The sequence below is a fragment of the Pieris brassicae genome, chromosome Z (genome assembly GCF_905147105.1).
Source record: "Pieris brassicae chromosome Z, ilPieBrab1.1, whole genome shotgun sequence".
Taxonomy (NCBI): Eukaryota; Metazoa; Arthropoda; class Insecta; order Lepidoptera; family Pieridae; genus Pieris; species Pieris brassicae.
In genome coordinates, this window is record NC_059680.1 from 7,662,736 (window position 1) to 7,687,416 (window position 24,681).

The 24,681-nt window shown below is 33.5% G+C and overlaps 1 protein-coding gene across 1 annotated transcript; it reads right to left on the reverse strand.

The window, feature by feature from the left end:
- Positions 1 to 3,200: 3,200 nt before the first annotated feature.
- On the reverse strand, positions 3,201 to 8,859 carry LOC123718782 (LIM homeobox transcription factor 1-beta). Its single transcript, XM_045675569.1, has 4 exons — positions 8,778 to 8,859; positions 4,320 to 4,521; positions 3,581 to 4,197; positions 3,201 to 3,510 (listed from the first exon to the last, which is right to left on the reverse strand). The coding sequence occupies exons 1-4, from the start codon at positions 8,857 to 8,859 to the stop codon at positions 3,263 to 3,265; spliced, it is 1,149 nt and encodes a 382-aa protein (XP_045531525.1). The 3' UTR covers positions 3,201 to 3,262.
- Positions 8,860 to 24,681: the final 15,822 nt, after the last annotated feature.

Genomic DNA, 24,681 nt, shown 5'->3' on the forward strand with positions numbered 1-24,681 from the left:
GATGTTATATGTAAGTTGTAAACGCCAGGAGATCTCCATGTTTTTAATTATAAGAGAATAATGTAAATATAGGAGTAATACTGTATATAGTTGTATAAAGTAGATACGTCTCCGATAATTTTTTATACTACGTTATGATTACGCGTGTAATGTATATGTCGCAGTAAAGTAATTAAATCAGAGAGCTAATTAAAAATCGATATTCAATCAAGTCGCTAAAGTTCCGTCAGACAAGTGATTCGACGAAACGTTTAACGAGTTTCCTAAACGTTCAATAAGACTAACCTAACCATTTACAATAAAGCAAAACACGGAATATCCAAGCTCTCAGTTCTTTACGATCACACCGAAATAACAATAACAAATGAAATAATCATGGCGGAGTCTTGTTTTACATTGTTCATCAACACGCTGGCTTTCGGTCAGATAGATAGTTAAACGTTTTCGTCGCTGCATTATTTAAATCAAAATGCTAGCGACTTGATTGAATATCGACATTTAATTAACTGTCTAGAGATTAAATTAACTCTCTGATTTAACTACTCTACTGCAACAAAACACAGATAATGATGACGTTGTAATTTACAAATATGTTAATATAATTTAATAATTGTAAATATTAAACATCTTTGCAAATACCAAAGATGTTTAATATATTCAAAGGTTATGTATATAAGTTAACTCCTCTTATATTAATTTGCAACATTGTTTCATTGCTTTTATTAAACCCCTCCCCAAAATGTGCATTTTTATTACCAACCCTTTTTTTACAAATGAAAACATCGTAAGGAAACCGGCTTGCCTGACTCTAAAAGTCGACATCGTGTCATTTACTAGAGGCTACCTACCTGCCTATTAGATTGACAAATGATCATGAAACACATACAGAAATCGGAGGTCACCTAAGAAGGTTGTAACACCAGGGTATATTTTTTCATTTCTAAAACTCATAAGAAATAATATACCTACGAAAAGTCTAGGCTGTGTCGAGCCTCGAGAATGCAACAAATTTCTTTGCTCACATGCTGTAGGAAAACATGACGATAACGGATACGCTGTCTCCAGTGTGTCAAAAAACGTCTATGACGTGCACACAAAAGGCAGTGCAGTAATCTATGACCCACTGAATTAATATTTCAATCAGCAATTTAGTAGATAAGCATATGCATTTATCCAACGATCGACTTCATGATGTTTGCTTGTTTCAGAACAAAATGACGACATTATAATAAATAATTGATTTGAATTGAGAAATACAAAGTTAACATATTTTTCGATATAGCTACAATTCGTATAATTGCTGTCTAAATTTCGCAAAGAAATATGAAATTACAGAAATACAGGGAAATATATTAAACAACAAGGAAATACTTAATCTGTTATAATATTTTACATCAATTATAAAATACCTGAATAACAATAATTTTTGTTGCATTCTTATATCTAAACCGTATATTTTTGACTAGAAACGACATATGAAAATATGCCGATTAAGACTATAGTATCTACATTTATACTTGTGGAACCTATAATATATTCTAGAAGGTTTAAAAGTAAATACACGTAACTTGGTATTTGCGGGGCGGGGAAAAGTTCGCGCATAGCTGTAGTAGTGAAAGTTCCAAAACGACTTCTGCGCATGTACTATAATGACTTGCCAACTTACAAGAACTATATAAATTTAGATACAATTTCAGATCAGGAGCCTTTCATGGTACAATGCTACCTAATAGTATCTTTGATAGGTAAAAAAGGTGAGTGAGTAGCAATTCCATACTATCCTTGCTAATGGCTTTTGAGGTAGTTAGATATCCTACTAAGGGTTTTCAAACTCCATTCCCGATTATTGACTTTTTGACATGTTCCAAAACAGTCGCTGCCAATTCCTACAACTCTCTACACTAAACAATTCTATTTTATCAGTCGGTAGTTGTAGATTTACCAGTACTTTAATTCATTTTTAAATAGAATATTAATCGAGTACGTTGTAGTAGATACACAATCACGGAACATATAAATAAGGTCGTAAAGGCGATTCAAAGTCGAATTTTGTGCAAGAACGAATATCGCATTGATTCCTACATATCATTTCTCATATAAAATCGATTAGCATCATTGTTAAACCGTGTGTCATTAACCTTTCATCCTAATTTATCGGTCCCGAGTGTGATGTGAACAATATCTATACATGTGTTCGACAATTTTGTGTACGTTAAAGCTTTATTGTTATAAATATTAATGTTATTGGAACTTTTAGTATATGTTTTGTTTCATTAGGTAAGTTTAGTAGGTTCGACTACGTAATCTGTAAAAGTGAGAGCTATTTTCTAGTGAGTTTCCTATGAACAGAAAATATACTATAGGTACATGATACTTTTCTAATTCATATAACATCACTACATTTTTAGACTAAATCTTATTGCATTCTATGATACCTTGCCTGATATTATAGTTCATGGGATGAATAAATTTATAATAAGTTTTAGGAAAGGACATTTCTCCATACATTTGAATTATGATCGCGACATGTTACAGATTTTATGACTAGATTACGCCTTAATTAATTTGATCTTCACAAGATACTATAAAATAGACACGGATCTATAAGTTCCAAGTTTTATATTTACAATTTAAGTTAAGTCCACGGAGAATAGTTTAGTAAATTAGTTTCTATATTCATACATTGTTGGTCAAAAACCTTTTTAAATTATTAGATATATGTACAGGTATACTAATTCTATTGTGATGCATAAATTAAACTATTTGTATGTTATTAGAATACGTATTGAATTTTTAACAGTTAAATATCTACCATAATGCGTTAATTAGGTACATGAATACATACGATGTAGGTACTTAGGTACCAGGTAGGTATGTAGGTATATATACTAGGAAACAAGAGTCATCAAAAAACTACAAACGGTTGCGTAGGATCTAAATTATTAAGTTAAAGACACACAATTCTTAATTTAATTAAAGACATTTACTTCCGTAAACGTTCTTCTAACTTCAAATATGTTTTATTATTATTCTATATCGTAATAAGCGTAACAAAACATTCCTGAACGAATCTGGTACGTTTATAAGAAATACTAAAATTTTAAGACATGGAAAAAGGACTAAAATCAAAGAAGGAGTTAAATGAATTCGTCTCGGTAATCGTGTGACTGGTGGCTGTAGCCGTGGACTTAGCTGTGTGGTCACTATTAAAGGATCCCAAGCGCATAGCAGTATTATTCCGGCTCGCGCGGGTTTCGCTTAATCAATGTTCTGTACTAAAGTAGGAATTCTGCATCAGGTAAAGCTTGTCTATTGGATTTACGACAGCACCCGTACCAAGATTAAGAGGTTCATGATTGCCATGGTTCGAATGATTGTGACCGTGATGATTCACCTCCAAATTCTGGAGGCTCATTGTGTCAGATGCACCTTCGTCTAGTTGATCGAAATTGCTTCCATCTAGAGATATATCTGAACTGCAGAAGCTATCTCCAGAATGGACTGGATAATCTGGAAAGAAGAATTTAATTATTTCATTGCTAATATGTATTTATTACAAGTATGTCAAAAGGATAATTACCATCAGGAGAATAAGGTAGGTTGGGGTTAAGAGGTTGGCTCGATGCAGAGTAAGAAGCGTCAAGCCCGAGATAGTTGCCGTGCTCACTAGATGGTGACTCTTGTTTGATACTCTTTTCATCCTTATCTTTATCTTTATCAGCGTTTTTGTCGCCTTCCTGCTTCGCTTTACGTTGTATCTTTTTCATCTTAGCTCGTTGATTTTGGAACCATACTTGTACAACTCGGACGCTTAAGCCGGTGTCTTTGGCTAAAGCTTCACGTACTTTTCTACAAGGCTTAGGACTAACTTCGAAGGAGGCTTTAAATTGCCTGCGCTGAGCTGAGGTTAAAATCGTTCTTGGGCGTTTCGGTCCACGCCGTCCGTCCCTAGGCCGCTCTGAATCGTCTATTATCATATCATCCTCAGCATGTTGCATCAAATACATTTCCTTTTCGAAGTCTTGTCTACAAAAGATTTGGCCAGCTCTGACAACGTATTGTTCTCCTTTTTGCAGGGGTTGACAGCACATAACGCACACGAAGCATTGTATATGAAACACATATTGTTGAGCTCTCATGACCATTTCTTGCGGAAGCAGCCTATCGCCGCATCTGGTGCATTTGACGCCGAATAATCTGGGACAAATGGGATTCATGGATTTATATATAAAACGAGCGCAAAGCAATTTCGCATGACATTTCGCTAGCATCGCAAGAAGTCGCTTATGTGCTATGAATATTGATAATATTATATTTACCTATCGTAATCGGGTTTGCAGTAGAGTTTTGCATTTCTGGTGTAGCAGGTGTGTGCTAACGGACAGCCGCAGACGCAGCAACTGAGGCAATGTTCGTGCCAAGAAAGTTCTCCCACTCTCATAAGATAACGATCTTGGATTTTCTGGCCACAGCCTTCGCATATTTCAACTATTTTCTCCCTCTTGATGCTCGCGCTTAGTTCTGAAAAGAAGACAGTATCTAGTTTATTAGAAAGTGATATTAAGATACTAATTTGGAGTTTTAAAAAATAAGGGTTAAGATACAAGGCACGATATAGGCCTCAATCAATATCAACATAACACAAAGTGTATAAGATTAAACATTTTCTACGTTAGAATTGAGAAATTCCTAACTCCTCTGATGAAGCATGCACATACCGTCGGTACGCAAGATCTATTACAAGAGAAATACAATTATCAAAAGAAATTCGCTTTTGCTATTAAATTCAGAAAGTTAAAATAAATGTGCAAAGATATTTATTTAAAAAAGTTTAAGGAATGCGTATATTTTAATGGGCTCAACAATAATTTGTCAACTTAAATACAAAAATAAGCTAAGTTTAATTGAATAAAATATTCAGAATGTTATTTAATTTGTATTCCGTTAAATTTCGGATTAATTATAATAAAATGTTATTTATCCTGAATATCATAATTAAAGCAACGCCGTCGGTATTTGTGTGATTACGTAATTATCAAATAAACACGTTTCATGTAAATACTAGCGGACCCGACAGACGTTGTCCTTTGTTGTACACATTTTAAATACAAAATTTTAAACTTAAAAAAAAAAACAAACAAAAACATCTTTTTAAATAATCTGAACTATTCTCGATTTCACTTAAACACTTGTCAAAATCGGTCTACGCATTTATTGTATTACGGCATTATCAAGATTGGTTAGTCTTAGTGGCGGCATTGTTAATGATAATATCGCCACGATAAGCCAATAGAAACTCGAAATAAACAGCAATCGATAAATTCCAAGACTTCTTTCCATTTTTGGAACAACATTTTTCAACAAATGAACGGCTAGATGATGTCTGATGTTTTGTGTAATAAATTTTGAGATTTCTGCTTGTTGCGTTTTCTTATACCACGTTTTATGTCACGTCCCACGGGAATGCACCGAATTGAATGAATGGATACAATCATATGTCGCCTGGTTCTAAGTTATCTCGCCACCAATTTTCAGACAAATCGGTTTAGACGTTTTTGAGTTATAAATAGTGTACTAGCACAACTTTCTTTTATATATATATATAGATAAATGAAACGCATTTTACTATTTCCATATTGTATTTAATTATCCCACAAAGACTTTAAAATCCAATATATTTTTAACTGGTAAAAATAATTTCAGAGTTTTACAATTATTTATTTTGTCCGCTTTCATTCGTAAACAATTTTACGTTCAGTAAATAACAAATACCTACTTTTTAAATAATTCTTGACCTTTAGGGACCTCTAATCTTTAAAGCTAAATCTTTTTTATTTTACTTTGCGGTTAAAATCTACTAAATACGATTGAAAGCTATAAGTTTTAATTATTATATCATTACATCTAAAAAGAAGCGTAAAAAAATATTTTAAAAACAATTAGTGTGGAAATATTGCTACAATAAATTCAATTTGCAATTCCGACGGGACTCAAAACAATTTGGCTGTTTTTTTCTTTCACACAACGAGTTAACGATAGAGCACAAAACGTCTGTGTTAAGCCACTAGAATTTCTGTTACGTGAAAAGATTTCCCATAAAAATATTCGACGTACGCATTTTTAGTTCATTTTATACTTGATCTCCTATACGCGACGAAACGTGACACGGAACACGCCTTGTCTCAAAACCTTATACCATTACACTAACCCAATGTCTGGAAGCCTATTTCGCTTACATGTATTTTGAAACATCGAGTTAGCACAAAGCTTTCTTAAGACATGGTCGATGCATCAAGTCATTCCTTGGGAGACACGCCCTTGTGGGAGGGGCTTCAGTCACCCGGGTCACGGATCAAACGGGGAACAAAACGTCGACATAAAACATCCCTAACAGTAAATCGATTCGAGGTGCGTGTTTGGAGAACGTTATTGTCTAAAAGAAGATGAAAAAGTTGAACGAATAAACGCATGCATCCTGAAAATCAACTCGAAATTTTAACGGATAAAAACTCGGGTTTATTTAAATATAAACTAATTGATTTAAATATTACACGTGTAAGCAAAGTTTGTACAAGATGAAAATGGCAAGATTAAGAATAAAATTATGATATAGGGCTTTGTACATAGGATTATAATAATTGTATAGCACAAACTCAACCCTAAATAACTTATTCCAAATAGACTAAATATCAACAAAGAAATTTACGAATAAAAACTGTAAAAGCTTGTTTATGCAAAGCAAAGCTGTGCTTTCAGTGCTTATTCATGCCAATCAAGTTCAATATAAATGTGTACCAAATGTGTAGTCTGGATTTTTTTAGTAACATTTTTTTTGTATTTTTTTATTTATCACAATATAAATTATTTTGACAGGATCTTACTTAATATTTGTTGTTATTTAGATATGAATACATAAATAAAAAGACTCATATACTTTTCTAACATAAATTAATATAACAAAAAATAACTAACCTTAAAATATAAAAACTAAAATATATTATTGAAAGGAGTCCCTTTAGGCAAGGTTCTGAATATACTAGCTGCGATGTCGACTAACCTTTTTGCTATTTCCTTAAAAAGCGTTAAAGCGCTATTACCCCACGGACAAAATTATATTCGGAGCCCAGACCCCAGTATTAGCATGCTTCAGCTTTTTCAGCCGATTTACAAACCGCACCAGCTCTGATTTTGGTTCCATGTAGATGGGAAGGGGCCATTGTGTCTGCATACTGCATACCATACCCGGCCCATCTTCCATGGAATCAAACTCATACTGTCCGGTCTCTTGCCATCATCTCAAGTAGACTTGGCACGTCGACGGTGACAAGGGACTGGCGTTTGATATCGTTAAGTGCGGCATGTCTCGTGAAGCGAAGCGAAAGCCTGCACTTTTTTGCGGGCCGTGATGTTCTAGCTTGTCGACATCAGTGTCACAGAGACATTTACGAGGAAAAAAAATATATATATATTTTTTGATATATATTAGTCTGATAATCCACATAATTGTACAATAATAATTTAAAGCGCGTTATATAATGATATTGTATACCTATTTGTGTAAAATAAATAGTTTAATAAAGATATAAGTTTAGATATAGAATATCTCAATACATATGTTAAACATTAAATACTTATATTTCATGCAGTGTTACATTAAATAAATAAGCAATTTCGTTATTATCATGTAAAAATCTAGGCCGTCCGCCGTTTGGATATTTTAAATTGTCAAAATGTTGGAAAATTTTCGAGTATTTTCACAGCTGAATTTTTTAATCAAAACATGACATCTATTCCCGAAAATGGAAAATGAAAATATTCGGACATTAGTAAAATGTGAACATAAGACGTTTGTTCACCGTTTCGCGGAAAGTTCCAATAAAAACTTTAATCTGTACGCGTTATGCCAATATCGGCCGCTTTCTGTCAAATGTATATTTTATTTGAAAAATGTCTTAAATACAAATAATGTTAAATGTTGTATGCATAAGGCACAGTTTGCAAAGTATATATTTATCCACTATTGTTAAGGAAATCGTAGTATAAGCGACACTTAGCGTTAGTTGAAACCATCGTTATTATATCTCTCATTTTTACTATGTTTTTGTAACTTAGGATTTTGTTGTTATATTATCTTGTTTATTTTATGATACTTTCAAATTTCTTTAAAACTTCGTGAAAATCTAAATTTTCGGGACACTATTTTAACAGAAGCTAACTTAAATCGCGCGTACGTCGTTTTGAATATTCGAACTTCAATTTGTTCTGATAATTTATGATATAAAGACAATATTAATACTCGTTTAACAATTTTTTTTAGTACACGGTTTTATTAAAAAGGGATGAGGTTATATCAAGTTGTTGAGAGAACATCAGTCAATTGCACTGTATGCAAATTATATATTTAACAAAAACAATAGCAAACAAAATTTGTCACACATACGTTATATTACTAGAAATGAATGTTGCCTTATTTTGCGGAACATTTGATTTAATTCAATTAACAAACCGACTACAGTTAAAGTACTGTAGCGGTGTGAATGAATATTATTATTTACTTTTTTCTATTTAATTAATCTGATTTTCATTGTAACACATATTATTTTTAATTTTTTTATAATTTACTAATCGCTTACTCGATAGGAAAAATATAGTTTATAAATTTGAACACATATGAATACAAAAAAAAATTTTTTACCACTTTACTTACTAAGAACAAATTAAAAAAACTCGGTTATAAAAATTCGCAACGTCCTTAAGGAAGTAACACTTTCACTAACCTGTTCTTCCGGCACACGAGAGCGGAGGCTGCATGCCGTCCTGCATCAATCCCGAGTTGATATTTGTATAAAATTCTAACATTTTTTTCATATAAAATTTATCACACGGAACGCGTACGCCGCGCTAGCCGAAAACACAATGACGTAGTGTGAGCGAGCGCCCTCATCTTTCCTCTCCCATTCTTATCCCGCCAATCAGGTCCCCTCCTATGACTCCGCCCAATATTCTAACCCACCTACCTATTATACAGAAAGCTATTATATTTTACCATTGCGATACGGCACAAATTTCCTTTTTTTTAGCCGAAGGAAAATTCGACACTTTGGTTAGACGATCTTGATATTCCAACGCTGTTGATACATGCAACAATAAAATTATTGACAAGCTATTTCTTTTTAATTGTAATAGAAATTAGGAGAATAATACAAGCTAATAGGAAAGGAAATTAATATTTTTTGGTTCTCTCGAGGTAGAAAACAAAAAAACATAGATTTAGTCTTACGACTTACGATTACTTTACGATTTACTTTTGTCATTAAAGATACTCAATAATATCTCATAATAATACGACTTTTAAAATATTTGTTTCCTTATATATTTCAGTGACTTCTAGTAGTTAAAGTTCTAGTTACAGTGGCCTGGAAGCAAGTGAGAGAGAACACAGCTTAAATCAAAAGATGTCATTTATACTTAGTTAAATTTGTATAGTTATTGCACCACTTTAACGAAAATTTATGACTGAACTAATTCTTACCTCACGTTGTTTCATTCACAATTGTTGACAAAAATTGTTTCATTAACATACTAACATCATTTGACTGTGTGTGTGTGACTATTAGCTTCTAAAACCTTTCGAAAACATTTCTAAGATACATTCTATTAAAACCAATGAGATTAAAAACCCTATTGAAATAATGACATCATTGGTATCTTTAGTATTAAAGTTTTAATATTTTGTTTAATAAATAAATTCAACTTGTAACTTTTGCCAAGAGTCTAAGGACATTTCCTTAACTATATCAGTTTATTATTTCTTAAAAATTGTGTCCGTCGTAAACAAATGAAAATCTACAACGTCCGTTTTGATGACATTCCAATTTCGCTTTGAGACATTCCTTGTAATTTCAATATCACCTCCAGTCTCCTTGGTGCCTTGTGGTTTTAGTTTATCTAACTTGTTCTAGAATAGTTTATTTGGAACTTTGAAGACTGAATTAAACTATCAAGTTTAACTTGCCCGCTAACTTAGGATCCTTGATTTCTATCGCCTGAGTTTCAGTTAGTCTTTGATCTAAGTAATTGTCCAGCTTATATATATCTGCGTGCTACAGACTTTATGCATATATTTATCTGTAGCTAGCTCGAAGCGGAAGCCTAACTGTCTTCGTACATTATTTCGTTAAGGATTTTTGCTAGAGTGACAGTATTGAGATTTTGTTTCTATATGTCAAGTAGTTGTTGTTGTGTTAAAAAGATGACGATTCAAGCGTCGCGGAGTCTCTTGCCAGTTCGCGTCCGCTCTACTCCCTTGATTTGCGAACTGGTGTTAATTGTAAATTCAGAACTTTGTTTAGTAATAAAAATAAATAAAACGTTACTAAGGCGGCACAATAATACGTTTTTTCATTATCACTCTAATAATATTATTGATGAATAAATGTAAAGGGTGTATCAAAACGCATTTTCAACTTGCCATTTCAATTTTATTTTGTTGTAGTTTTACTTTCTTTTTGATTAAGAAGACACCTGATATTAGGACTCAAAAATCAACAATGTATGTCACAGAAACAGGGGTCTGATCCTCCCAGCATATGAATAAATAAGGCGCAAAAATTTCACGTGATTGTTTCATATCGTTAATTCTGTTTAAAGTGGTATGATAAACAAAATAACGAAGCTATAGTAAACAAAACACTGTACACTTCAAAAACAATTTCAATTCATAAAAATATGTGACTATTGCAATTTTTATTCTGTGGTGAACTCAACTTTTTATACGAAAAAACAGCTGGAGAGCTATCTCGGTTAGGCCACTTGTGATATACTATGGGTATTGTACTGGAGTGGACCAATTCTGCCATTGAACTATTACTTACACAATCCATCTATAAACACAACTGAAGCAATAATGAAATGGATACGCTTTAATATTATGCTGTTATTGTGTCGTTTATACGTATTATTAGACTAACTAACAGAACTAACGAATTAACAGTTAAAATTTGTACAAATCTACTACTAGTTTGGGTAAAAGTGTTTTCTACCTTGTACTTGATAAAACAATAATGCGTAAAACTAAGATGTTTCATGTAATTTTTTAAGCAAAGCAAATTTTTATTATTACACAGATACTATTAAAATATCAATTGTATCGCCAGATATGTTCCGATTGCCGCATCCAATTTCCATCTGCTTTTAATTTACATGGACTTATTATTGTGTTTTCATTTATCAGTAGCAATGAATGCCTCTGCGTGCGTTTGATTCTATTGTGTGTTCACCTCTCCACCACTTCAAGTCCAATGGTGGTATGAGCAAGTAGAATACGTCCCGGACGGGTTACCACAACTCGTTTTTAATACGAATACTATTTTTATAAAGCTCAGTTAAGCGTGATCATTGATGGTTCGAATTTTTTGTCGATGGCAATTTCAAAGGCACTCATTCTTTATAGGTTTTTAAGGAGTTTCCGATAATGTAACGGAATTTTTGTACTGATTTTTAATGTAAAGTACCTTAGACGTTTTAAGTAACACAAAAGTGTATTGTACTAAACATTAGAAATAATTATAGTAAAATATATCAACGTATTAAAAGAGCAGTGTTGGCTTAGTGGCTTCAGCATGCTACTCGCATCCCTGATATCCTAGTAATCATAACGTTGACAACTAAATGTGATATGTATTTCTATATAAACCCACATCACAATACCAAAACTCAGGATGGAGAAAATAAATAATTCTGTTAAATAATTGTTTACCAAAGCCAAGTGTTTTCGGTTTGAAATTTGAATTTGCCTCACCTTGTTAACGATCAATCAACATAGCTTATACAGTGAATTAAATATCTATAGAAGTAATACTGGACACTCCATCATACGGCATCCATTCTCTAGGTTCTAGATCCATTTAGTATCAACCGATACAGATATAATATGTAATCACTAGGTGCCATGATCGGGATGATTGAAATCATGTATTTAATTAGTAGGTATAATATACACAAGGAACTCTACATGTACTTAATTTTAATACCCAGATAAAACTACTGATATATTGGTATTCAGGATAATAATGGTATCGCAGCAATATTCTCCTTATTTATGGACTATTAAATAAGCAATTACTTTCAGTGTAATATTTATATTGTATATACAACGTCTAACACACAACAACTCTAACAACAAGGTATGTATCGAGTTATAAATTTAAACACAATACTAAGATATTTTTTTTAATACTGGACATCTCTTTTAACGCAGAGATATTATCTGCAATTGTAAATGTATTAGGACCTTACATATGAGATTCGCGTTTTGTATGGTAGAAACAAAAGGGAGATTTTTTTAAAAGGATATATTTAATTAATCAAAGTATATACCTACCTATGCACCTTTGCCATCTTATAGGTAGCGCATTGATCCCTTTACTAAACAAAACATTCGGAAGGGAATCAATAAAAAATTTGAAGGTAATCTGGTGGAGAAAAGTCAGGGGAGCAGGGTAGATGTCGTAGATATTTCAATTGAAGCTCTTCTATATTGGTAACACTCCGGTGTGCAGTGTGGTCTAGCATTGTCGAGAAGCAGCAGTGGTCTAGAGAAATTGACTAGCCTTGGTTGTCTAGCAGCTAGCTTTTCCATCATGGTTTGCCGTTGCTGAAAATAGACATCTGCCGTAAACGTCTGGCCAGATTTAAGAAACTTATAGTGAACGACCCCGGACTGGTCCACCAAAGGCACATGTAACTTTTTCGGCGTCAATTTTCACTTAGGGCACGATTTCGCTGGTTGTATGTAACGCAGCAGTCGACGCGCGTTTGAGATTTCCTGCAATCAATTCGTGAGGTACCAATCAACCTTTTTCACCTTCTTTTGATATTCCTTCAATTTGCTTCAAGTGCATTAACACAGTTTTATCAGAACGAAACGTTCCAGAATGTAAAACCGTAGTTGGAACCAAAAACGCATCCTTCGAGCCGTTTCTGCAGCACTGGTGTCACGGTGGAAATCCTACTCGTAAATAACGCGATATTTCATGTTTTCCATTTTATAAATAGAAATCGCAACGCAAAGAAAACAAAATGAAAACCGGAAAATGAAATGAATCATGATATTTGAAAAAACAAATGCACCAGATGCAAATGCTGTAAATAATTGAATTTGGAATTCCTAACCAAAGAGGAGATGTTTGAGGTCAAAGTGGCCAGTACTGCAATACGCCAATTTTATATGTAAGTCCTAACATTATAAGCATGTATTCACCTCACCAATGGAATGCATTGGTGAGACCGGAGTATCGATAGAGCAGGCGGAACTTTTCAAACCACCAGAATTTTATTGTCCGTTTCACCCGGCATTGAAACCCTACTACGTCAAAAGAAGTAATTTTAGGGACTGTGCTTTCATTCGATATTCAAAAATTATAAATGTTAATTTCATACAAATGTCACTCACGACTTTAACGGTTTTCGAAAGAACTCTTTCCGAGCTGGTTATTAAAGAAATATCGACCCAAATTTTAAGGTAATAAAGCTTTGAATTTGATAAGACATAGTATTGGCTAATCTATTTATGTAAGTAGCATTTTTAGCTACGAGGCGCGTTGAGAATCAAAGTAAATCTAAAATGTTAAAGCTAAAAAACCTTCAATTAAAATTCCTCATAAAACGCAATCGTTTGTAAAAAATTCGATAACTCGAAAATATTTGTAAATCCTCGTTCTTTCTGACTACTTCTGATTTTCCAATAAACCTGCGTTGGTATAGGCAATATCCAGTACAATTAGTCCATACCCAATGGTGTGTGCTAAAAGTGATTGGAAATATTGAAGTCAACCGAATGAGAAAAAAAAGAAAAAACAATCCGCTTTGTTTTTAAATAATTTTATTGGTAACTGTCGATTGGATAATATTCCACTAAAATCGCACTTCTTCTGAAAACACTTTTTTCGATAATGTAATTTTACTCTCTCAGTCAGCAAAGAAACATCTAGAAAGGACAATCTGTTTTGCCGGTTTCTGTCCAGCGCCTCTCTTATGTGTGTACAGTTTTGAAACTTTCACTTGATCGGTCCGTCTGGTTGGTAAACGGCCTCGTAATCTTTTGTGTGACCAATCACGATCAGTTTCTCCAACTTCATCACATCACCTTTGCGGATTGTATGCCCGAAACATGATAAAATTCGTTGTCGGTATATAGTAGATAGGCGAGTCCGTATGCTGAATTGGGTTAAAATGGAACATATAATTTTACAAGCATGCTTTAATTTATATTCGTCTGGTCATGAGGAAACATTTTTATTAATTATTCAAGTAAGTAGTAATGTTTGTTTTACTAAACTAAAAGTACCTCGGCAAAGAAATCCCACCGCTCTGCTAGCTGAGAATTTAATAAATCTGAGAAAGTGTCTAATTAAAAAGGAATATTAAGTCAGCTAGTCCTAGTAATGCTTCATGAATAAAAGAATGTTGGAGAGTTTCTTCTCGTCCATCTATGCCCTTGATTTTCTTTTCCCTTGATTTTGTGCACTGGAGGTTCTTATTGGACAACGTTACAATTAGAAGGATAGTCTATAATTAGAAATAATTTAAAAGTCTTTCTTGAAAGGAATGAAATAACTGAGCAAGGAAGATCTGTGGAGCATCTTTTCGCGTCTAATTCCTTGAAATCGTTCATGAGCGTACGTATTGACTCGCGTCAATAACTGTGTACTGAAAATGCTGCCTTATGCACACCTTCATTTTAATATATACTATAATTCGTTGTGATAAAGTTCAATTTTGTTACATATGGATTGTATGCCACGAAAAGGGACGTTTTCCCCTTGTTTACTATAAAGGGTCTTGTTTTGTTGCAGATCAAAGTAGAAGTATAGGCATGGCGAGCAAATAGACTTATATATGAGAAAATACCTATAACTCAGTCTTAAAAACATATGAGATTTTCTATGTTGGATATTTGTATTGTTCATATTGACTAGTAATCTTAGTAACGAGAAAGAGACGATTTGTGATATAAGAAATGGTTTAATTTTTGCATTTTCTCACAATTCTTTCGTTACTGTTATCAGAGGTATCGCTTACAAGCGATAAGGCCACCAGTTGCACTATGTCATTTTTAAATGTTAGTGGGTGCAACAAAGCTTAAACAAAGGTAAATAGAAAACGTTTAAAAAAGTTACAAGCAGCCAACCGTGTAACAAAAATACGAATTGTCAATATGTTTGCAAGCCTGCTCGTCGGCGCTACGCGTGACGGACACGTGCCGTGATTTAACTAAAATGTATTAGCTTTTATTTCAAGCGTTCATCTTCTATATTACTCCCTTTAATTACCTGTGATACCCGAGGGAAAAATTAAAGTTTTAACGATGACGTGATAGAGAGAATGTGACCACGCTGTAATGTGACTTAAAAGTTTGAGACGCCACAGTCTAAAACTTTTAAGTCACAACTACATGTTCTATAATTGAATGAATTTTAACAGATCAGTCTTGTGCCGGCTTTATTTCTAAAAATGTCAGCATATTAGCGTATGCGCCGATTGTTCACGATTCAGATACGGTATAATTTTAGTTAATTTGTCGTCGTTTTGTCTATTAATCTTTATAAGAAACGTGAAAAAGTTATAATATTAGTAATAAAAAATGAAAACACTGCATGCACAAACTTAATTTAATCTTAAAATACAAGTAAATTCATAAGTAAATTATCAAAACGTTTTTTAAATCTAAAAACGTGCAACAAAATTCCAGTCAGAGGGGTATATTATACAATATTTGCCTGATCTCATGTCATTTGAAGATTTTTGGATAAGGAGAGTCATGCTGTGCCAGTCCCCTGGATTATGCGGGGTGACGACCCCCTAAAGTTAATCCTCATCACACGATGATTAGAATATTTCCAAATGAATTGATATCGGTTTGTTTCAAAACATTTTTTATTTTGCATTTTTCCGTAACGAAACGAGTATGTCTTTTTACACTTTCTTTATTAATACGAATGTTCTGTCTTTTTGACAACAAAACCTAAACTTTTAAATAATCGGTACTATTAGAATTATATGAGGTGCGTATGCTATAATAATATAGAATTACTAATAGTACCGATTATTTTAAAGGTACTTCTTCTATTTAAATTTTCGTTTTTAGATAGAAATATTCGATTTATATTACCGTATTAAAGATCACCCCCAATGCGTTGGGACACGCCCTAGCTTGGCAATTCCAATAATACGACTTAGTAATGAAACTTGTTTTATTGCTATAAAAAGAAATCGTTTTGAATAACTTTCATTACTAATACATCGGAAGATTTTTAACGAATAGTGTTTCATTAAATCAATTATAAATAATATAAACTATTTAAGGTTCACGCGAGTGTTACATTTAAATTATATGAATAAATAGTTTGCATAACTCGATGTTTCGAGTGCGTTTCAGCAATCGCCAGCGAGACTCCGCGGTTAAACCGGTTAAAGCTTTTTAAAATTTTACGTGAATATAAAAAAATATATAATTGTGGCTTTTTCTTAGCAATGCCAATGTTTAAGGGACACCTTTGTCTTACCGTCTTGTTTGCCAGCCTGGAAGTATCAAAACTATCGGGGAAGCCAGTATTTTATAATTAACACATAATTTAGGAATTTTCTGGAACATTTCTACACAGTGTAACTTTTATAGTGCCAGACAAGTAATTCTTCATGCATTTTTTGTACGACAACTTTCCTTTCATAAGGCTTCTGTCTGACACATTGTTTTCGACTTAAGTTATATTTACACTTACTTCTTAAGTTGCAAATTAGTCTAGGTTCTTGTTTATATTTGCTTCCGTCGCCTGGAATCGATTGTCAACCGCCTGTGGTTATTTACATATCAATCAGACATTGTACTACTACTACATATCTAAATAATAAAAATATTTATTTACGATTCATTTCTAAAAGGAAACGGGGTTCTATGAAAACCAGCCATTTTTAATGTAAAAAGCTTTAAGTTATGCGTCAGTGACGCCAGTCAATATTATTAAATACTATTAATATCTTGGCCTAGTATTTTATTGGGAACTGAGGAACTGGGAAAATCGAGATATTTTACTCTACCAAACTGCATTACAACAGTGTTGACAGATACTTTACAATTAATAAAATAAAACAATGACATTGTTTTATTGAATTGTTCCAGTATTTCATGAGATTTAAATAAAATAGATATTGATTAGCCTTATCTTCTAGTGTTATTGTTGCTTCTGTGCAAAATCATTAAACATAGTATTGTCTTTTGTTAACATAGCTTTTACACATTAAGAAAAAACACTTTTTCAACGGATTGAAGCTATGTATTAACATACATACTACTTGCTTTTCAGCACGCGAAACGTCGGAAAAAAATAAAATTTAGAATGATGTACATAATTAGAAGTTATTAATAATAATACATTGCTTCAATTCGTTCAAATAGTGTTTTTCTTAATCATTAAACATCTTAATCATATATGATATATCATCTAAAAACAAAGCACAAGCGATATTAATGGAACGCGAAATAGGGTTATCAAGTATACAATTAATTCAATTTCTTTTACCAAGTATTTTATTTGTTTCAATACTCATTTTGAATAATGACGACACAAATTAAGTTCTAGTTCATGTTAATGAGTCATGCTTCATACTTAACCCTCGACTGCACTGCAGGAGTTCGAAAGGCCGCCTATCGTGTACCAAGTGACCGGTTGCTTATAAGTGCCGACAGCAAGTGGTCAATTTGACGCAGATGACAGCAGAGCAAACATGCCGAGATTAATTTCGTATATTGGTATTTGCCTAAGCTTTTGGAAGTTCATTGCCTAAACTTTTTGCTTCTCTATTGCAGAAAACCATCCCAGAAAATAAAATTACATTTATGTTCTTCTTATAAGAACCATTTCCGACCTTTCATATAAGGCCCCGTGATCCTGTGTTTCAATTGTCTCACGTTATTCGCAATCTCTCAGACAATGTAGAAGCAATCAAAACATACTGCGATGCTTACAATAATATATTTTTGGATTCCATATAATATTTTTTTTACGTAATAGGAGGCAAACGGGCAGAAGCCTCACCTGATGTTAAGTGATACCGCCGCTAATGGACACCCACATTGTCAGATAGCTCGCAAGTGCGTTGTCGGCCTTTCATGAATTGGTACGCTCTTTTCTTGAAGGACCCTAAGTCGAATTGGTTCGGAAATACTTCAGTGCGCGGCAAAAACTGCTTTAGAAAACGCTCCGTTGTGGAACGACGGACGTCGCGGTGATACGGATGGTTTATTGTATTTCGCCTTGACGTCCGATAATGATCTCAGCTGCAGGTATTAAACCGAACAACTCTTCTGAAGACTCCCCATGGTAATTGCGGTGAAAGATGCAGAGAGACCCAACATCTCTACGCAACGCCAGGGGATCAAGCCATACGAAAAGTATAAATGTAAGTAGTATTCGTAGTTCTCGAAATATTGTTACAAAAACGTTGTCTATCAATTTTCTTTTCTTAAAGGTAGATGATGATTTCCAGAGATAAATAGATTTAACACATAAAAAGGTATATACCGGTTGCTTATAGACTAGACTAATTTCATATATGGCACTTTTATCTCTATTTCGTTATATACATTCAGTATCGGAATCTGTTTGCAATTTACGGGGTCAGTCCCGACTTGCTGTACAAAAACCTAATCAAGTACTTGCAAATTATAATCCAGAGAGGTCTAAACGATTGAAACGTGTAATTTATTCGGTCTGTTACATCTATTCGGTAAACGAGTAAAGGCCCGAAACCAAGTTTCACCTTTGTTCATTTATGAATATCTGAAATCGATGTCATCACTATTGTATTGAGTTAGGTTCCCGTACAAAGATTAATTGTTATAGATCTAAACTATGTGAATGGGGTGGGATTGTCAAAGAGTAAAAGTTTAACAGACGCTGCAAAATAAACTAAATAATATTTATGACACGAGGTTTTATTGCCTTACAAAGAATATCTTTAAAAATATATATAACCCTGGCTGTGCATGGAGGAAACTCTCATTTTGGATTTAAAAATCAATGAGACACAGAAATATGATTAATACTTGATTGTAAAGGTGATTAACCCTTAATAGATACTGTTAGTAGTGTTACGGCATACTTTCTTATGTTAAACATCCTTATTAGTCAATTATATTAGACTTAAACTAAATAAAAAAACCTAAACAATAAACAGACTACGGTCGAGGACTATGAAAAGTTGTTGAACCACTAGAGTATTATCAGAAATTCAAAATCAATATTTGATAACACGCCTGTATTGAACTATATTAAATTATATAGTGTTCATTGTAAATAACCTAAAATATTCACTGTTTTAACTTTAAAGGGTTTAGATGGATTTAATTTTTATAAGATAATTCTGATGTACTTTAACGTAATAATAAACGTTAGTGAGGCTCGATTCTAAGCTTTTAAACAGTGTAAAAACCCACTGTTTCGTAGCATCTACGCGCGTAGCACTTCTGCAAGCGTTTACTACTTACAGGTACACTCGACACGCACCAGGCGCGTGTCCTGACGGGCGTTCAGCTGATAATATCTATATTGGCACTTGTCTCATTCAATATGATCACATCTGATCTTAAACGCTTTTGACTGGGGCTAATGAGTCGAATCAATGAATTCACAAGCGTTTAAAACTCGATAGATAATCTGCTTCAACGCGTGCCGTTTTTGAAGAATACTATGAGAAAAACTTTGATCTGATGAATTAATATAGGATTCTTTTGATTATTTGATGGGTTATAACAGGGCATATTCCTGTGTCCATTTTATTACTACGTGTTACTTCTTACTAGGTTGTAAGAAGTAGCACGTGGCAATCTATCTAGGTAGATATAAAGAAATCAAATTGTTTAACCGGATTAAAGCTATTTAAATTTATGTAAAATAATTATAAGTTTATAATAGTACAAATAGCTTTAGTCCGGTTAAAAATTTGTTTTCTTTCAATGTGTAAAAGATATGTTAACCAAAGACAATACTATAGGTAGATAGAATTATCGAACGAAAAGTCCAAATAAGCTACGTGTTAAGCACTAAGACCGTAAGCAACTTTGCAACTTTTAGACACATGACAAAATCGACTTCATTTGCCGTGAAAATAGAATTGAATAAATATCAGTATTCGACAAATACGAAATAAATACAAGGCGATATTCAACGGTATATAGAAAATATCATTAATAAAAATAATTTAAAAATAAGCCTTCCTACCCTGTTCTGTTCTGTGGACAACAGAATATTTCGTTTCATACCGATTAGTACCTAAGATTAGCATTCAGCCAAACTAAACTTTACATTCGTATAGATATCAACAATATCTTAGTTTTAACGTTTCTAGCGTCTTTGCTCTATTCATAAACGAATACATGAGAGACAGTGGGAAATAGCCATGTGGCGATAAGTTGTTACAAATTGTTATCTGGTGTAGAATTGTATTCGTGGCGAAATTACCTTCGATGTTTACCATAGGGCGATAACGTACCCTTGGGCGGCATTGAATTTATAATTGGAAATAGTATAAGCGATACTGTGTTTATTGTACCTCACATACAGGCCATTTTACAGCGCATGATATAACCTGTGTAATATGGTACGGAATTCACCTATTTAAACAGGTGTTATATTATTACGAAGTGTTAACCTTTTGACAAGATTCATGATATATTCTACTTGTTGTACAAGATATTGGATTGATTATTTGGCACTTGTCTAGATTAGAGGTTATCTGTGACACGGCACAGTGTTTATTAATTTTTCTGAATAATATATACTTGGAGTACATATTAACGAAGTGTGGCTTTGAATAATTAATCAAATATTTTACAGATTTAAATTCACCTCAAGAAGCAATATAATTTTCATGTGATGTTGAAGTTGAACGTTAAATTAAAAAGGACATTTATGTATACACGTAGACATAAAATAATATTCGATGCAAAATTGGTTCAATAGTCAAATATTATCGGAAGCATATCTACAGTCGGACATTTTAATTAACCAAAAACAAATAAGTACAGTTGCAATTTATCGAACCGGCATTTTGTAAATATTTAACTAGTGCAGTGCAAATATCGCGAAACTAGGGAAAAATATTGTTTTTCCCATAACGGGTGACACGGCAGTGTTTATTGTGAAGCCAACAATGGGGTACATCCCACGAGGCAATAAAGCGTGGCGATGTTCATGTGCAAACATCGGGCAATCGCAGTCGCTTATCAATCGGCAAAAGTTGACGCTGCCTGAGCGGCGGGCGGCGGGCTGTAACGGCTTAGAGGCTTGTGCACCCCGCGGCCAGCACGTGCCAATAGTGTACTCTGCCTTTCGGATATTGTGGACAACAAAGCAGCGAAACTTTGGTATTTATGTGGAAAACCCGTTACTAAATCTGGTATACATAATTGACCGAGCAATTTCGTAGTTGAGTACGCGCTTTTACATACATTTATTCATTAATATAAGAGATAATTTAAAACGTGTCTAGTATACGCGTAAGATACACTTCAGACTTTTAAAGAAACCGTGTATCTCTATTGCTTTTATATTTGTTCCAGGACTCCTAGGGAGTCCTCTTTATATTTTGTATGTTCCCTCCAGGTTCATTAAAATCTAATATATCCGACATAGAACCATTTTCATGGATACCTCAATTTAACTGCCAGGGGCAAGCGCCTGCTTTACAAGTCATAATTTTCACAACACTGTAAATACAAAGAGAGCCTTATACCAATGTAATAAAATCGAGAATCGCATCGCTAAAGTTTTTAATAAAATTACTTATAATTGAGCAGTAATAGATGTCACAAAGTTCAAAATTGTTCAGCATTAATATGGAACATTTTTAGTGAACGCGTGGCTTATTTCGCTATTAGAATTTAAGTCAATACGAGTCGGAATTACCGCGATATAAAGTATAGTTTCATATCGGTCCGGGATTATCTGCGGTTGCCTTGGCTTACTTCTGTCAAACGAGGTGGTTATATATTATTTATTAAGTTGGTAGTTTGGTGGGAATTTGCTTTAATGTACATATGATTAATTCAGAGTCATAATAAGCTATTTAAATAGGGCTTTATACTTTCTTAATTATGGGGTAGTTTTTATAAATTTCTGAGAGTTGAGGACAGAGTTACGGTCCATTTATGTGATTCCTAGATCCTTTTTAACGGATTTTGTCATTTTTTTTATAAACAGTTAAGGAAGTAAACGCAGATAGTTATAAATATTATTCAAATAATCTCTTTCTTAATATTTTTAGTTTGGTTTAAAATGATAATGGGTGTAAATAATAACATATAAAAAAGAAAATAAATAGTATTGTCTTTGGTTAACATAGCTTTTACACATTGAAAGAAAACATTTTTTTTACCGGATTAAAGCTATTTGTATTATTATAAACTTATAATTATTTAAGTCGATACCAACTCCTGGGAAATAAATACAGATAACACAATTTCTCGACAGCTGTGATACTTTTGACATTCAACACCTTTTGTCTTCAGTCATCGTGTATTCTTTCAAGAAAATAAATATCAATTTCCATAATAATCTATAGATCCCTACATTGTATAATCAAACAAATGAAACCAAAGAAAGCATTCGAGAAAAGCTCGGAAGAAAATAATTTCCGACTATCCGTTACCGCAATTAGTGGCCTATTACCATTTTATTAATCTTAAAATATGTTAATTTTATTGAAATAAAGTCAAATGAGTTTGCGTAAATGAAATGATCACTGCCTTAGTTTTATTCATTTGTATATAAATTAACATTTATAGATAATATTTAATCAAAAATGTAAATTAAACCAGAACTTGTACAAATATTAAATATCGGAGGTGTATAACATATTATAGTTACCACGATTTTGACGATTTAATTCGTAGTTTCACACTGTTTCATCGTTCAGTGTATTTACATTATTAAGCGCATTCGCGGATATATTTTTATTTGTCAAACAAACTATACAGGTGTTAGAGAATGATATCGTGAATGAATAGAAAAACTATTTTGTTAAAAATGAATAATGTAAAGCCTGACCATGAATGGTGTAAAAGCGCTTCTCCGAATGCTTTAAAATGAAGAATGGGCACCTGTCGACATATTATCAATTTAAATAAAAAAGTGAACACGACGTATTGTTTTGACTTGTTGACTTAATCGATACATACCTTTTAATCAGTATTAGCCATCTAGACTCGATTGTAGACCACGATACATACAGGCCTTAGAGTCCATCAGAGGTTTTTCGGGCTTAAGAGTGCGTCTCTCAACTCTGGGATAGTGCATTCGAATTCCTATGCATTAATGTAATCAATAACATTTATATCTATTTGGAATCAATACACGCTCGTCCGGTAATTAGGTGTCTCGAGATAACGTCTAAGACTCAAATCTGATATAGAAAAATTTTAACATACAGAACGCTACAGTCATATTTAGTCAATCATAGAACAGATACCCAAATCTCTTATTAAAATGAACGTCGAGTGATAGTCGACAGATGTCGCTAATCGGATTAGAGGGACAAACATCCGAAATTTTCGACCTACACGGTATGATGCATACAAATTATAGTCTTATCGTAATTAAATTGATATTTGAAATCTTTAGCCTTTAGGGCCAGTGTTTTGGAACATGTGGTACATGGTGAGTTAAATTGTTATATCTAGAGAAGGTTTAAATTATGTATTTCGGGCTTCGCGAGAAAAAATTACGCTCTATAATTTCTCTCTATTAGGTGCTTAGTTCTTAGTTTTTTTTTAAATATAAAAAATTCCCAATATCTTCAACTCTATGCTTGACCTTATTTTATACATTTATTAAGAAATTTAATAATATTATATTACTTCTATATTCATAGGCGAGTGGGGGCCCGTCGTCTCCCCTCTGCTAGACCGTGAGTGATGCATTTCACTATCCTAACTCCACTATTATACTGCAGAAATATTCCAGTTGCGATCTGAAGCTACTAAATATTTCGGGTAAATTCCCGGTAGCGACCTTTATATCGATTTATTGCTCCAGATCGCACCTGGAGACTCCAAATACGGGACATTCTATATTGAGATGCATCACTGTCAGACTTGTTAGTATGTCGCATGTAAATCACGGATTGATTTCAAGCTCAATCTGTGCAGGTATTTAGCAAACGCTCCATGTCCCGTTAAGATACTACATCATTTGTGGGCTAGGTCTTTTTGTCTAATAATTTTGTAGCCGTCCAAAACATTACTTATAAAGACATAAGATGCGGATAGCACGTTGTCGGAATATGTATACTAAATAGTATCACACCGCAATAATGAAGGTGATGCCTTACCTGGGTGAAGTGTGAAGTTCGACACAAAGAGACACCCAAGAAGTTCGGCCTTCGGAAGGCTGGCAGTTATTCCCTTGGACAGCTTTGACAAGAGACCAGACGGCTTGTCCCCGAATGAAGATGGGCCTTGGAAGGGTTTGACCTCTGTCGCAGGTCGTTTCACCAGTGGGTGATGAAGCCGTCACGTCCCGACATCGGTAAAAATTACTTCATAAGCAAGGCCTCGTAAGGTCCTGTACACCACGGGAGTAGTACACGGTAGAAAGACAAAGTCTTTGAGCTAGTATAGTTTTA